Source organism: Mastomys coucha, unplaced genomic scaffold, assembly GCF_008632895.1.
Source record: "Mastomys coucha isolate ucsf_1 unplaced genomic scaffold, UCSF_Mcou_1 pScaffold23, whole genome shotgun sequence".
Lineage (NCBI taxonomy): Eukaryota > Metazoa > Chordata > Mammalia > Rodentia > Muridae > Mastomys > Mastomys coucha.
This window is the reverse complement of record NW_022196906.1, coordinates 16,592,142-16,608,179: the sequence shown is the minus strand read 5'-3', so window position 1 is coordinate 16,608,179 and position 16,038 is coordinate 16,592,142. Positions and strand designations below refer to the sequence as shown.

The 16,038-nt window shown below is 43.5% G+C and overlaps 1 protein-coding gene across 1 annotated transcript in view; it reads right to left on the bottom strand.

Annotated features, from left to right (window-relative positions):
* Kiaa0895 (KIAA0895 ortholog) overlaps positions 1-16,038 on the bottom strand; it is a gene marked incomplete at its 3' end in the record, with an annotated part of 37,647 nt that overhangs the window by 13,747 nt on the left and 7,862 nt on the right. The window contains exons 3-5 of the mRNA XM_031344307.1: positions 8,095-8,789; positions 3,381-3,524; positions 2,084-2,216 (exon numbers count right to left, since the gene is read on the bottom strand). Of these exons, the coding sequence (XP_031200167.1) occupies positions 2,084-2,216; positions 3,381-3,524; positions 8,095-8,789 (972 nt within the window). The remainder of the gene's footprint in view (positions 1-2,083; positions 2,217-3,380; positions 3,525-8,094; positions 8,790-16,038) is intronic.

Below are 16,038 nucleotides of genomic sequence, written 5' to 3'. Positions count from 1 at the left end.
TCAGAAATCCGCCTGTCTCTGCCTCCCAAGTGCTGGGATTAAAGGCGTGCGCCACCACCACCTGGCCTGGCCGTTTCCCTAATTTCTTTCACAGTCTGTTTATCCTTTGTGTAGAGGAAAGTTACTGATTTACTTGAGTTAATTTTATATCCAGCTACTTTGCTGAAGTTGTTTGTCAGGTTTAGGAGCTCTCTTGTGGAATTTTTGGGGTCACTTAAGTATACTATCATATCATCCGCAAATAGTGATAATTTGACTTCTTCCTTTCCATTTTGTATCCCTTTGATCTCCTTTTATTGTCTAATTGCTCTGGATAGGGCTTCAAGTACAATACTGAATAGGCAGGGAGAGAGTGGGCAGCCTTGTCTAGTCCATGGATGCACTTTTCTATCTCCTAGATAGTTTCATTGGAGAGGTACCTCAAAGGACATAACCAATGGCCCCACCCAGGATGAAGAAGCCATATTCTGTTATCAGCCCAAGTTTCTTGAAGGCGGTTGGCTAGGATTACCTCTTTAGGGATGATGAGAATTGGGGTAGAAAGAACGTGGAAGTTTAAGGATGGGGATCTCAGTTTATGTCCCTGACAATAAGCTGAAAATAACCTTGGTCCTGTCCTGACTGGAGGCCAGAAATGGTAGAAGTTAGCTCTGGCTCCTTGTCTCAGCCTAAAATGAACAATGCTGATTGGAGGATGCACACAAGGGCAGGACTGAAAACAGTCAGACAACAGTCCTTTCTGGCAGCAACTTTGGAACTGGGTTTCTGGATTTTCATAGTAGAATAGTGTCTTAGTTAGGGTTTCTAATGCAAGAACATATCTTATAAAGAAAAACATTTAATTGGGTCTGGGTTACAGTTCAGAGGTTTAGTCCATTATTATCATGGTGGGAAACTGGCAGCATGCAGGCAGACAGGGTGCTAGAGAAGGAGCTGAGAGCTCTACATCTGGATGTTACACTGGGTGTGGCTTGAGCATCTGAGACACCAAATTCCACCTCCTAATGTCACACCCACTCCAACAAAGTCACACTAATTTCTGCCTTAGTTATGGTTTCTACTGCTATGAAAAGACATCATAACCATGGCAGCTCTTATAAGGAAAAACATTTAATTGGGGCTGGCTTACACTTTCAGTGGTTCAGTCCATTATCATCATGGCAGGAAGCATGGCAGCATGCAGGCAGACATGGTGCTGGAGAAGGAGCGGAGAGTTCTACATCTGGATCCATAGGCAACCTTGGGCACCTTGGGTGTGGTTTGAGCCCACCTCCTAGTGACAGAAGTCCTCCAAAAAAGTCACACCTGCTCCAAAAAGGCCACTTCCTATGGCCAAGCACCCTGACACATGAGTCAGTGGGGCCATTCCTGTTTCCCAATTATAGCCTATCTCCTAAAGGGTTTTGGCCTCTATTAGAGGATAGGATGTTACACTCAATATATAAAGCTATTTCCTTTTGTTCAAGAGAATGGAATATATCTTTGATTGTTGATGGAGGCCTAATACTTCAAGCTACCCAAAACATTAGAGTTAATCTACTTGGGCCAGCCAATTACTTGGCCACAGGACTACCTTGCAGCAAAGTGGGTCTACTTTAAGCCATGCTGAAGAGATGGTGGAAATAAACATCCCTTAAATAAGATAATGTACTTTCCCTTCCCAGAGAGCAAGCCTCTGTACAGTGAGCTGTGGAGCAGGAGCCATGGCATGTGCTAACCCTGATGATATCTCTGACCTCCCAGAGAGCAAGCCTTTAGTACAGTGAGCTGTGGGGCAGCAGCCATGGCATGTGCTAACCCTGACAACTTCTCTGAGTCTTTAATTAGGGAAGAGTAACTTTTCTTTTCTTCCCGTCTCTTTCCTAAGCATGAATGCCCTCAATTTCAGATGCGGAACTAAAACTAAAAGGATGGAAAGGACTTCCCAAAACAGTGCTCTAAAACTCTAATTTGAAATGACATACAGTTCCTGAGAAGTTTTACATCATGAATTTTTACTAAATGTTACTAAGAAGAAAACCACTCTGAAAGAATAGTGGGTAATTCTTGACAGTCAAATGAGGAAGTGAAAAGGATGCCCTACCTATCTCGTGCCTCAGCATGCCCTCCAGCCAATGCTCTCGTGCAGTAGAAATATTGATGGTTAGAGTTGGGCATCCGTTTACCACTGTCATGGATGCCCTGGAAAGCAGGTCTTCGGTGAGATGAACTACAATCTAGGCAGCAAGAGGAAAAACACACATACAGGGCTATGTGACAACACAGCGAGTTAGGGTGCTCAACATCAAGGCTGACGGGAAGCTCTCCAAAACCAACATGCTCCCAGTAACTCCCAAATGTTGTCCCCTTGTCCTATGACCACCACACACACTGTGGCATGCATGTTCCCATATACATATAAATACATAATTATATAATACACACATGCACAGTTATGCATACACACACAAAATGTAAATGGAGAGGAAAGAAACTTTTTGCAAAAGAAAAAATAATGGGTCTATTCATTATCTAATTGAACTAAGTTGATGAAACGTACATCCAGTAACATTTGAACCTTCTGATTTGTTTTGTTTTGTTTGCTTTTGAACCTTATAATTTTAACCCTCTGAGATTTTAAGATTGAAAGAAAATGAAGGAGTCTGGTTGTGGTAGCACACACCTTTAATGCCAGGACTCAAGAGGCAGAACACGAGGATCTCTGTGATTTCAAGTCCACCCTAGTTCATATAGCCAGCTCCAGGACAGATAGGACTGAAAGAGACCCTGTCTTAGCAAAGAGGAAGGAAAGAAGGAAGGAAGAAAGGAAGGAAGAGAGGGAGGGAGGGAGGGAATATAGGGGGAGGGAAGAAGAGAGGAAGGAAGGGAGGGAGAGAGAGAGGGAAGAAGGAAAAGAAAGAAGACAGAAGAAAGGGTACCCCAAAGACTAGAGAAACGAAAGCAGGAAGAACAAGGTCTGGGCTGCAGAGGGAACTATAGGCCAGCCTGAGCAACTTAGTGAGATCCTGTGTCAAGCAAAACGGAAAAAGAGGGGCTAGAGCTTCAAGTCAGAGTGCTTGCCCAAGCCTCAGAATCCACGCCTGTGCATGCGTGTGTCAGAAACCTGCACCTTGTCAGTGCTGGTTTTGAGATTGATGACTAAGAACACTGCAGCAAAATCTCTCTTCAAGAATTCTCATTGAGAAACTCACACAATGCTATATGCCACACATACAGGAACGACACTAGGACAAAAGACAGGTGGCAAGATCCCAATCCAACCAGTAAAACAGGGCTGACCAAACAAAACCTACAGAAAAGAGCAAGCATTTGATACTAATCTTGTCCCGCCCACCCACGGCCTCTACCTTTCCCAGGCTCCGCCCACCCATGGCCCATACCTCTCCCAGGCAGCCTTCCTTCTCCATGTACTTTCTAACGTGACTCCAGATTCGAGTTTTAGACAACAAGCTACCACCAGTAGCTTGTTCAAATTTTTCATAGCTTCCATATTTCTGTAAAGTCAGCTCCATAATATTGATGGACTGTAAAAGAAAGGGAGATGTAAGTCAACAGCTCGTGTCACTCTGAGATGAACTTAGCTAATTATGTATAACCTTATTTGTCAAGATGTGTTCAGATTTACTAGTTATGGGGTTAAGCTGAAACTCCAGCTGCAAATTTTTCTAAGCTTAACCAGTTTCTACTAACTTTTGAAAATTTCTATAAATGCCTATGCTCTTGCTGGCCCAATGGCACATGCCTGCTCTAAACAGTGGGATGCTTCCTGGGGTACACAGTGAGACTAAAAGGAAAAGGAGGTCGGGGGACAAGAGAAGGCTCTTCTCTGTCTTAAGAGTCTCTTTAGCCAGAGATGCTGTGTCTGACATAACCGCACACTGCACCTGGAAGAACTCCAATGTAAATCAAGTATGTTTCCAGATCAGTTAGTAGGTTACAAGTACCATTTAGATAAAGGGGAAAAAACTTAAAAATTTAAAAACATACAAGATAACCAGTCCTCTGTAACAATCTATAAAATGTGCTTAAAATGCATCTATTTATATATTTACTTGTGTGTTATGGGTGTTTTGCCTGCTTTTACGTCTGTGCACCACTTGGATGCATCTGCTTTTTTGGGCAAAGTAGCAAGGAAGATTTATTCAAAAGGCAAGCAAAAGTCCTGACCAGAAATACAGACAGCAGAGCACAAGGCTGAAAGAGTACTGAAGGGTAAAGCCAGCCTTTATTCTAGTGACAAAAATAATACTCTTTGGTGCTGAAGAGGAGGAGGAGGAGGAGGAGGAGGAGGAGGAGGAAGATGGTAACAGTCTTAAAATATTTCCATCTTTTATCTAGGGCAATGTACTATCCACTTCTCATCATCTTAGAAAGTTGAGATGTTTTTCCAAATATACACAAAGTGAAGCCTAATTAAAAATCTGGTAAGAAACACAAGTTATCAGAACCTCCAAGAAAACCACAGGAAGTAAGAATCTAAGTCGGAGGAAACCTGGCAATTCCATGTGTGTCCACTTCACTGCACTCTGGGCGTGCTGGCTGCTCTGGCAGACCCACCTGGTCTGTTCCCCAGCACCCACACAGCAGTGCACAGTGGTCTGTGACTCTAGATCCAAGGCACCTAACATCAGGCACACAGCTGATCTTTATGCCTGTTAAATCAGAACCTGGTTTTTGCTTGATTTTGTTGAGGGTGGGGCATCGCACTGGCAGATTTTGTGGGTCAGTTTGACACAAACCAGAGTCATCAGAGAGGAAGATGCCTAAGCTGATGAAATGCCTCTTCCATGAGATCTAACTGTAAGGCACCTTCTTGATTAGTGACCAATGAGGGAGGGTTCAGCCCATTTGTGGGTAGTGCCATCATAGGCTGGGTTCTATAAGAAAGCAGGTTGAGCAAACAAACCAGGGGAGGCAAGCCAGTGGGCAGCACCCTCATGACTTCTGCATCAGCTCCTGCCTCCAGGTTCCAGCCCTGCCTGAACTTCTGTCCTGACTTTCTTTTACGATGAACAGCAATGTGGAAGTGTAAGCTATTCAATAAACCCTCTCCTCCCCACCTTGTTTTTTAGTCATGGTGTTTTGTCACAGCAATAGACAGTGACACATAAGACAGTGACGGTGTTTTTTGAGACAGGGTCTCACTGGAACTCTGTAGAGCAGGCCAGTGTCAATTCACGGAGATCTGCCCACCTCTGCTCCCTGGGCACGGGGATTAAAAGTGTGCAGCCCCACAGCTGGCCCCAGAACCTGCTTTGTTTGGTTGGCTTCAAGACAGGGTTTCTCTGTGTAGCCCTGGCTGTCCTGGAACTCACTCTATAGATCAGGCTGGCTTTGAACTCACAAGAGATCTGCCTACCTCTGCCTCCTGAGTGCTGGGACTAAACGAGTGTGCCATGGTAAACATCCTGAAGTTCATCGTAAGTTTAAAACTAGCATAAGACATGTAAATACTTCATCTATAAAATGGAAATCTTTTTCTCTACAAAATGACCATTGTCTTTGATGAGATGGCAAGCGTTCTGAACAACCTCAGTGCTCTGCTAATCAGTCTTTAGTTTACTAGCTGGTTTTGTTTCTTGTTTGGAATCTGACCATCACAAGCTACTTCCACAGTTATGTGCTAACAAATAATCCCTCTTCTCAAGTACAGTTTGAATCCCTGAAAACCTGTTTACGATGGGAACACTGATACAGGAGGAGGGGTGACCCTGTCAAGAGAGGAACACCTAAGTGGCCTGGCTTCCCTGCACGGCTCCACTGCCTAGCAGTGCGATTGCACCTTTCCTGAGCTTGGTCTCTTCACTGGTAACACACAGATGCCAAGGCCTTCATCCTGCTTACCTTATGGAATTGTTATAAGGACAAAATGGACATGGGGAGTCCATGCTCTGTAATCTACTTCCCAAATCACTATACAGTATTGGACTTATCAGACCTGCTAGCTTTTAATTTTAGAATTTAGTGTAAATAAGTGTTTTATTAGGGGGTAGTGTCTTTCCTATGTTGCTAATATCCAACCCCAATACCCCATTTCCTTTCTTTTTAAAAAGTTGTAAAATCTAAGATTTTTCTCCTTAATTCTGAATAACTTCATAGAATCCTAGACTCAATAGACCATTTTTACCTTAGCCTTTCATATACTCGAACTACAGGCATAATCCAATTGTACACAACAAGATAAGTCTTTGTGTGGAGGTATGGGGGTGGGAGGGAGGACTTCAGATGGGGTCTCACATAGCCAAGGCTGGCCTGGAGCTATGTAGCCAAGGGTGACCTTGACCTTGATTGTCCTGTCCCCGACTCTCAAGGTGCTAGGATTATAGGCATGGTATCCTCAAACCCAGCCTTTAAAACAGTACGGCAAGGGGACAGAGAGGACAGAGGTTCAGAACATTGGCTACTCCTGCAGAGGACCCTGGTTTGAGACCCAGCACTTATATGGCAATTCACAACTGTCTGTAACTCCAGTTGATGGTCTCTAAGGGCACCAGGCACACACATTTTACAGACATACATGCAGGCAAAACACCTACACATTGAATAATTGTTTTTAATTTTAAACAAAATCTGCCAGTATTTGGTAATGATTCTGGGGTCTCATACACTCTAGCCCTGGGCTGTCCACTGTGGGTGGCATCACTTCCTGGGCAGGCAGACCTGGACTGTATAAACAGCTAGGTAAGCACAGCCCTGCCTGTGACAGTGTTTTTCCCATGCTTTCTGCTGTACTTGCTTAGCCATGAGTCAGTTCCCTGGTTAGGGTAATTCTTCATTGGAACTGCAAGCAGGCCTGCCTTCTGATTCCAGCCCTGACCTTCCTCAGGGATGAGAACCCTAAGTCAAAACTTTCCTCCCTTACATTGCTTCTTGTCTGTTTTATCATAGCAACAGAATGAAACTACAAGTAGCCCTGGCTAGCTCATACTTCTGCCTTCCTACCTCAGCCTCCTAAGTACTAAGGTGACTTATATGCACAGCCTCAAAAGGTTGTTTTCAGCACTGAGGGGAGGTGATTACTTAACATGATTTTAACATGCTATGTATTTTCCTATGTAATAATAAAGACACAGAAGGCAGAAGGATGATTGGAACTAAAAGAACGGCAAACTAGGCCTGGGTGTAGCTCAATGGGTAGGAGCTTGCCTAGGCTGCTTGAAGCCCAGGGTTCGACTCCCTGCATAGAGTAAGCAGATGGACAATCAGAAGGTCAGGGAACTCTAGACCAGGCTGGGTCATCCAAAATCCTGTCTGAACGACAAGCCAAAAAAAAAGAGTGAGTGTTCACTGGAAAACACAAAGCAAGAAAAGAATTCTTCTCCCAAGGGAAATACACAGCATTTTAAAAATTATTTTAAGAATTTTAAAAAGCTTTATAATGTAGTTATGGAGATCACACTCTTGTAATCCCAGGACTTAGAGTTTATTTATTTTTAAAACCGCATGTGGGTGTGGCACACACATGTCTAGGAAGTCACAGGGCAATCTATGGAGTGTTCACGCTCATCTAACCCTGTGTCTCAGGGATTGACTGATCTGAGGTTGTCAGACTTAGTGGCAGGAGCCTTTCCCTGCTGGGCCATATCAGCAGCCTGGTCCCAGTACTTGGAAGGTAAAAGCAGAGAGGTCTAGAGTTCAAGGTTATCTTCAGTCCTACTGTAAATCTTAGGTTAGTCTGTTGCTCTTGTGTTCATGAAGGGATGTCACACAATGGTAGAACAATTGCCCAGCATGCCCAAGACCCCGGTGTGATCTCCCAGACCCCAGAGGGGAAGCAAACAGTGCAGCCCACCTAACCCTTATCTGTGTGTTGGCTAATGAGCCACAAATTCATAACTTTAAGTCAATAAAGCACACAATAGTGTCTTCTAGTCAGAGAACACATCGCAGAATATGTAGATTTTTATTACTACAACATAGTTCTCTTACAGATGAGCAAAAACACTCACTGGCAAATTTCTTATCACATAGCTACCCCTCCCTGCTTGGCGTTGATAATAGAGGATATGAAGGTATCTCCTTTTGCTTATACAATGGTAGATAATCCCTTTAGCTACATAACGATGAACTACTACTACAAAAGTGGTATTTTACCTGCTTAAGAAACCGGTTAGAGGCGTTGCTGTGTTTGGCTAACACACCTGGCAGAGTGGGATTGGCATACTCAAACTGAGGGTTGTAAGTATAGTCCGACTTGAAGAACCGCAGCTTTTCTTTCTCCAGGTTGACGGGCTTTATAGCGGTTAATATACAAAGCTTCTTCCCAGAAAGGTCATCTCCTCTCTCAAAGCTTCTCCACAGCTGAGGCTGCTGCTTTGGCTTTGGAAGCGGGGTCAAATTGCGTCGTTTGAACTTGCTTTTTGGTTTAGGTGGCAGTGCTAGGCCGCTTCCTGTAACAGAGATATCACGGGTAAACTTTACAGGACTTGGCACTGAACTAGTGACAAAAACAGCTGACTGCCTGTCCAGGCAGTACCAAGTACCAGTGCTGGTCACAGGCACCAGGGCTGTCATCCTGTTAGGATCTTTGCTATGAGAGGAACTAGGAGATTTGCCGGGCTTTCTATGTTGTTTGGAGCAGGCAGAGGAAAACCGCTTTTGTGAATGGTGCTTTTTCTCCTCCTTGCTCTGTAGTAGAACATTGTAACTACTGGTTCCAGTTGTGAAAGTGTCCTTGAGAACTCCAGAGGACAAATTCGAAAAGCTTCTTTTGCTGTCAATGATCAGTGCCTCTTCTGCATTTAGAACAAACTTCTTAGCAAGTTCATGCTCAGGCCAGTGAAGCTTTTCTGTGATAATAAACAAAACCAAAACAAAGAAACAACAGAGATGCCAGATGAAGCACACTGCAGAGAAATAGAGACTACCTTGAAGCGTCTGTGAACTTTATAAACTTGCAGACATCTTTGGAAAAGCTAGTTCAAGCATTCAAAGGTCATATCACTATGCTACCATGAATTATCTATTGAAATGCTCAGCTTCAAGCTACACATGTGGTGACAATCTAGTAAAATGACATAAAGCCCACAAGTTCCCTGAGTGCCTCATTGCTGAGAGCCTCACAAGGACAGACTGTAGTGACACCAGAGCACCAGCCAAGACTTTGATGTGAATACGAGCTTGACATTTGGAACCAAATACAAAGACAACCATAGTAAAGGAAGTGTGCCCTGGATGTGCTCCACCTGTAATCACAACTCAGTAAACAGAAGCAATAGGAACTCACTGTCTGGGGTCTGAGGCTAACCTGGAGGAACCAGTGAGTGCTAACCCTTAGTTATCTCAAAACAAACTAGCTGGGTATGGAGCCAAATGCCTTTAATCCTAGCACTAGTGAGGCAAAGGCAGGAGGGTCTCTGAGTTCAAGACCAGTTCCAGGAAAGCCAGAGCTACAGAGACAAAAAATTAAGACAAAACAATAACCACCCCCAATCAAAACTCAACAGTACCTTTCTACCTTAAAATCATTTTTAAGATTTGAGAGATGATAGCTGGGTGCAGTGGTGCACACCTTTAATCCCAGCACTTGGGAAGCATAGGCAGTGGATATGTATGAGTCTGAAGCAGCCTGGTCTACAGCCTAATGAGTTCCAGGTCAGCCAGGGCTACATAGTGAGACCCTGTTTTTAAAAAAATAAAATAAACTGATGATATATGTGTGTGTAAGAATGTTTAGTAAGGTCAGTCACTATTAATAAAGTGTGTGTAGGGCTGGAGAGATGGCTCAGTGGTTAAGAGCACTGACTGCTCTTCCAGAGGTCCTGAGTTCAATTCCTAGCAACTACATGGTGACTTACAACCATCTGTAATGGATCCAATTCCCTCTTCTGGTGTGTCTAAAGACAGTGAATTAAAAAAATAATGTAAGTGTAAGCATGCTACAGTAAGATCAGTCATTATTAATGTGTATAAGCATGCTGAGTAAGGTCAGTCATTATTAATGTGTGTAAGCATGCTGCAGCAAGGTCAGTCACTATTAATAACTGGATAAGAGCTGGGATGGCAGCTTGGTGATGGAATGTTGCTATTTCCCCAGCACAGAAAAACAGCAACAATATTTTTGGGTGGGTGGGGGTAGTACCATATACCTGTAATCTCCAAACTTGAAAGGTAGAAGCAGGAGAATCAGAATTTCAAGGTTAGACTTAGCCGTGTACTTTTAGACCAGCCTGGGCTACATAAGATGTGTTGCCAAAAATGAAAAATATATATATAATTACTATTACAAAAGTGTCAGCACATTAAATGGCAATTGAAGACTTTGTCTTTAAGCCTCACAACTGCCTTAAACAGTTAAGTCGCTTAGACTGCTTGCTCATGTACCAGCTTCAAAGCTGTTAGCTGTCAGCTGGCTCACCAGGAATTCCCGAATTTCAGAGATGGAAGTGGGAGGGTCAAGAATCCCAGATTATCCTTATCATCAACACAACAGAGCCCTAGGGTAGACTGGATACACAAGACTCTGTCTCAAAAATTTAGTTTCTTTCCTTTAGAATCTTTTTTTTTTCTTCCCAAGACAGGGTTTCTCTGTATAGCCCTGGCTATCCTGGAACTCACTCTGTAGACCAGGCTGGCTTCGAACTCAGAAATCTGCCTTCCTCTGCCTCCCAAGTGCTGGGATAAAAGGCATGCGCCACCACTGCCCAGCCCTTTAGAATCTTTTATTCTGCAAAGTGATTTTGTATTTGGCACATGTCTCTAATAAGCATCTCTATAAATTCACACGAGGTGTTTCTGTACAGTCTGCTTTTCCCCACTAGTGTTAGGGATGAACCCATGGCCTCCCACACGCTAGGTGAGCATTCTTCTATGTAGTTACAGCCCAGTCCTACAGCTGACTTCTGACTCTGAAGCCTTTTAAGAGAGGCGCCATGGTCATCACACAGGGCAGGCTCCTGGCATATTTCGAGCAGAGTCAAGGACATCCTTTTTACAGGACAGTCACTTACATGATGAGACAGACAGTCTAAACTAGCATCATGTCAAAATAGAACAGGGTATCACTTGGTAGCCCAGGCTGGCCTAGAACTCACAACGGTCCTCTTCCCCAAATGCTGGAATTATAGGTGTGTGCCACCATGGCTGACAAAATGTCAGTTTTAAAGTCCAGAAGTTTAGTGTTTAGGGTGAAGAAACAATACCAGGTCAAAGGTAGACAACAGATATTCTAGGTATGTAAGATACCTAAAGCCCTGTAAGAAAAATTTCTTGCCTACAGTCCAGTACTCACTGGAGAAGTGAGGACAGGAGGGTCAGGTTACTTTGTCAACATAGCAAGCGTAAGGCCAGCCTGCGTTATGTGAGAACCTACCTCAAGAAAAACCAAAACAACAAAACCAAAATTTCTTAGACAGCAGGTCAAAGTCTAACTCTAGTATCTAAAGGATAATATAAAAGTGTGAACTTGTAAGGGCCAAATGTAACTAGATGCAAGTTAGAAGCACAGGGGCTGGAGAGGTGGCTACTCTTGCAGAAGATGTGGGCTTCATGGCCAGCGCCCAGATGGCAGCTCCCAACTGTCTGTAACTCCAATCTCAGGGGATGTGATGCCCTCATCTGCCCTCCACGGGCAACAGGCATCCACATGGTAACCAAATATACATGCAGGCAAAATGCTCATAGGCATAAAATAAAATAAAATTGATGTAGCAGTTTAGATTTTCCAAGGTCATGTTGAAGATGAACTGTACAAAGAGGTCATTTAAGATGTTAAAGATTCAACCAGCCAAATGTAGAAAGACAAAGACTATTTCCATCACAGGCTGGTTGGTAACAGTTTCTCAGGAGGCTCAGACATTGGTGTCGCCAAGAGATAGTCAAAACTGGGCTAGCAAAGCAAACGAGCTAATGAACACCAGGACATGGGCAGTGCTCCAAATCCTCAGGAACAATGTCAATGTTCTTAAAAGGACACAAGTTCAGGAGATAAAAAGTCACAATGGAAGACAATGAAACAGACACCACAGGAAAGCAGAGGACAGAGGTAAGAGTGTGGGAACTGTAGGACTCGGAAGCCCTGAAATAGAGAAGGGAGGCAGCCAAGTCATTCTCCCATTCCATCTTCACAGAATCAAGTAAATTAAACCATTTTAAAACCAATTAATAAAAATTACTCTGGGCCGGGCAGTGGTGGCGCATGCCTTTGATCCCAGCATTTGGGAGGCAGAGGCGGGCGGGTTTCTGAGTTCAGGGCCAGCCTGGTCTACAGAGTAAGTTCCAGGACAGCCAGGGCTACAAAGAAAAAAAAAATTTACTCTGAATAATTCATGTTTTTATACTTTATTGCCTACATACTGTAATTTTTATTTTTTATTTATTCTTATTTTTTCTAAGATTTATTTATTATTATACATAAGTACATAGTAGCCGTCTTCAGATGCACCAGAAGAGGGTGTCGGATCTCATTATAGACAGTTGTGAGCCACCATGCAGTTGCTGGGATTTGAACTCCGGACCTTCGGAAGAGCAATCAGTGCTCTTACCTGCTGAGCCATCTCGCCAGCCCTATTTTCATTTTTTAGAGACAGGGTCTCAATCTGTGGAAGCCAGACTTGCCTGGAACTCACTCTGCAGCCCAGGCTGGTATAGCCCAGAGGTAGGTTACCATGCTTGGCTGTGCTGATTTTTAAAAGGTGAATATTCAATGTAAAAATGGGTCGATTCTGAAAACTTATAGTACTCTTAAACCAAAGGGCTAGTTGATTAATTTTATTTAGTCAAAAGTACCAAGGACATCCAAATTAAAACTTATTAAGGCTGAATGTGGTGGCACACAACTTTAACCCCAGTACTCCAGAAGAAGAGGCAGGTGGATCTCTGTAAATTCAAGATGAGCCCAGTCTGCATATTGAGTTCCAGGTCAGCCAGGACCACATACTGAGACTCTGTCTAAAACAAAAACAACAATACAACCTTATTATATGTCAGAGTACTTTTTTTTTTAAAGGCTTATATGAATACACTGTAGCTGTCATCAGACACACCAGAAGAGAGCATTGGATCCCATTACAGATGGTTGTGAGCCACCATGAGGTTGCTGGGATTTGAACTCAGGACCTCTGGAAGAACAGTCAGTGTTCTTACCCACTGAGCCATCTCTCCAGACCTGTCAGAGTACTTTAAGTAGCCCTGAGGCTGCAGGTATACCCTCCCTTACCTAGCATGGACCAAGCCCAATCCCACAGCACCTTGTAACAGTGTAGCCACACACTTGGGAAGCACGTGGAGGCAGTAAGATCATTAGTTCAAGGCTATCCTAAGTATACAGTGTTGGAGCAAGCTTAAGCCTCAAAGACCAAACCAAACCAAAACACAAACACTGAAAAACTAAAGCTCTCACCTGCTCCCCCTTGAGGAGCCCACACCCACCCCTTGGGTGTGTCTTACTTCCCAGGGCTCTACTTTGAGAAGCCATGCATGCTTTCTTGGGTGTGCCTTGCTTCCTTCTGTATGCCTCTCTTACCCTTGTTTTCAAGCCTAAATCAAAACATCTTTATTTAGCCCACTCCTGGGAGGGAGGACCTGGGAGAAGGAGGAAGAGGAAGAAGTTGGAATTGCAAATAATCAAGCGAATATGGTTAACATGTGCAGAACTGCAAAGAATAAATGAAAGATAGTCTATTAAAAACAACAATCCTGACTGCAAATGTAAAAGTCCTCCCAAGTCCTCCTGGAGGAGCGGGAAGTGGTAGAGGGAACTACAGACCCTCTCTCCAGGAGTCCTAGCATTTCAGTTCTCTTGTTAATGTCTACTGGGGGCCTAGGCCCCTTGGTGCAGAGTCTCCCTGTGCGATGGTGAGGCCAGTCCTGTCGCAATTTATTTCCCAATCACAGAAATCCTATTTCAGTTATATTAAATGGAGCAGAACCAGAGTTGTCTGCGGTGGCTCATAAATCTAATCCCAGTACTTGGGAGGCTAAGTCAAAAATACTGCCATGAGTTAAAAGTGAGATAGAGCTATCTACACAGCAAAACTTTGTGCTTCAAAAAACAAACAGAAATTATAATGAGGTCACCCTGATGGCTCAGAGAGTACTTACCATCATTCTTGAGAACCTGAGTCCCATTACTGGAACCCCTATGGTGGAGAGACAGAATGACTTTCACAAGTCATCCCCTACTTCCAGAGCACTTCACTCACTCACAACTCTTTTATGAAAACCTGGAGTGCCAAGAACCTGTGGCTGAGGAGATCCTACACCTCAGGAAGACTTACTACTGTCTCTTTGCTAAGCAGACGTAGTATCAGACTGAATACATACTTATCCTTACCCACAGAGCAGCACAGCCTTCCCTCTGCTCTCACTGAAGTGGACATCAGGTACCTGATGCAGAGTGCAGGACACATGTGAGTGTGGACTGCATCATCCCTCTACTTCCAGGGCCCAGGTAACACCACACAAGAGAAGGTGAAAAGGTTATTGGGAGGACTGCTGTAAAGTGGGGTTTTCCAGACACAGGAGGGCTAGGCGCCATCAACTCACAGTTGCTATGGCTGCTTGTACAAGCCGGTAACAGTTACCAGAGAAGAGAGACCATTTTCATTAGTGGTCACTGGTAAAGTGCTGTTTCTGTCCTGTATATTCCTGTAAGTATCCCTCTATAGGCCAACAAAACATGAAGGGAAGGGGTAGTGTAGAAGGAAGGCCTCAGGAGTGGGAGAGGGGGTAAGGATGGGGGGGAGAGAGTGTAACCCAAATATACTGTATGCACAAGAATGTAGCCCAAATGCACTGGATACACATTTGAAACCCATTGTATACAGGCTGACTAGGCTAACAAACATTTTAAAAGACAATTAGTATTACTTCATTAAAATTGCTTCTCAGCATTGGCACTCTGATAAATACACTGAATTTGCCAATACAACAAAAGCTTCCTATGTATCTAGAACAGGAGAAAAGGACACTCCGATTTCTGGCTTCCTCCCCAGCTCTGTCAAGGACTCTCTGTAACATCAGCCTAATCATTAAACCCATCGGGGCTCTTGTTCCTATCTAAAAGCATGGAGAAGGGACACTGCTCAGTAAACAAGCGTTTCACTGCTGGGAATGGCTTAGGTTTCTGAAAAGTTGCAAAAACAACACCTGGTGGAAAAATACCCGCTGGCGACTTTGGCAACAAAAAAACAGCGCTGCTTCTCTCTTTCTTTCTGTTTGCTGTTCCGAGTTTCTGTTCCAAGTTTATCATCCTCCTTCCTTGTTTTCAGCTCAGCATTTTGTTACTTTGTTTTTAACCATCTTTCCGTGTGTCTAAATGAATGTATGCCACTTGTATACAGGTACCCTCAGATACCAGAACAGATCAGTTCCTGGTACCTGTGAGTACACCATTGCTGAACTCTTATCCTCTAAAAATCAGCAAGTGGTCTAAACTGCTGAGCCATCTCTCCACCCCTCTCCCCCCGCCCCCACACTGCCCGGATTTTCTTTTATACAAGGTCTCTTCTATATGGCCCTGGCTGGTCTGGAACTCTATGTAGACCAGGCTGGCCTGGAACTCTGCGAGCTGTCTGAGTATAGTTCTGGGTTTTGAATATAGGGTCTTGCATATCCTAACTAGCTGTTCTGCCACTTAGCTATACTCCTAGCCAAATGAAAATTTCATGATGCACTAATATTTATAAAACCTGACAACTTGGGTTGATGTTGCAAAAAGGATACCTGATTGCAAACAGGAATATAAAACAGAACAAAACAAAAACCACATAATGTCTAAAGAGAAACACTTTAATGTTATTTAGCCTCTTAAGCCCAGATGATATCTATCAAACAGTAGAAAGGATGCACTGACTTATCAGAATACTAGAATACTAGAGTATTGTGCAAAGAGAATAAAACTAAAGTTACAAGTGCCAACACTGAGGAACATCAGATAATGTTGAATAATGGCAGCTAGGTCAAAGGAGTACACGGCTACATGTATATGTTGTTCACGAACAGCAAAGCTAGCTTAGGCTCCTGTGCTTTTGCTTGTAATTTTTATTTTTTATTTTATTTATTTATTTATTTATTTATTTATTGGTGTTTTTTTTTTTT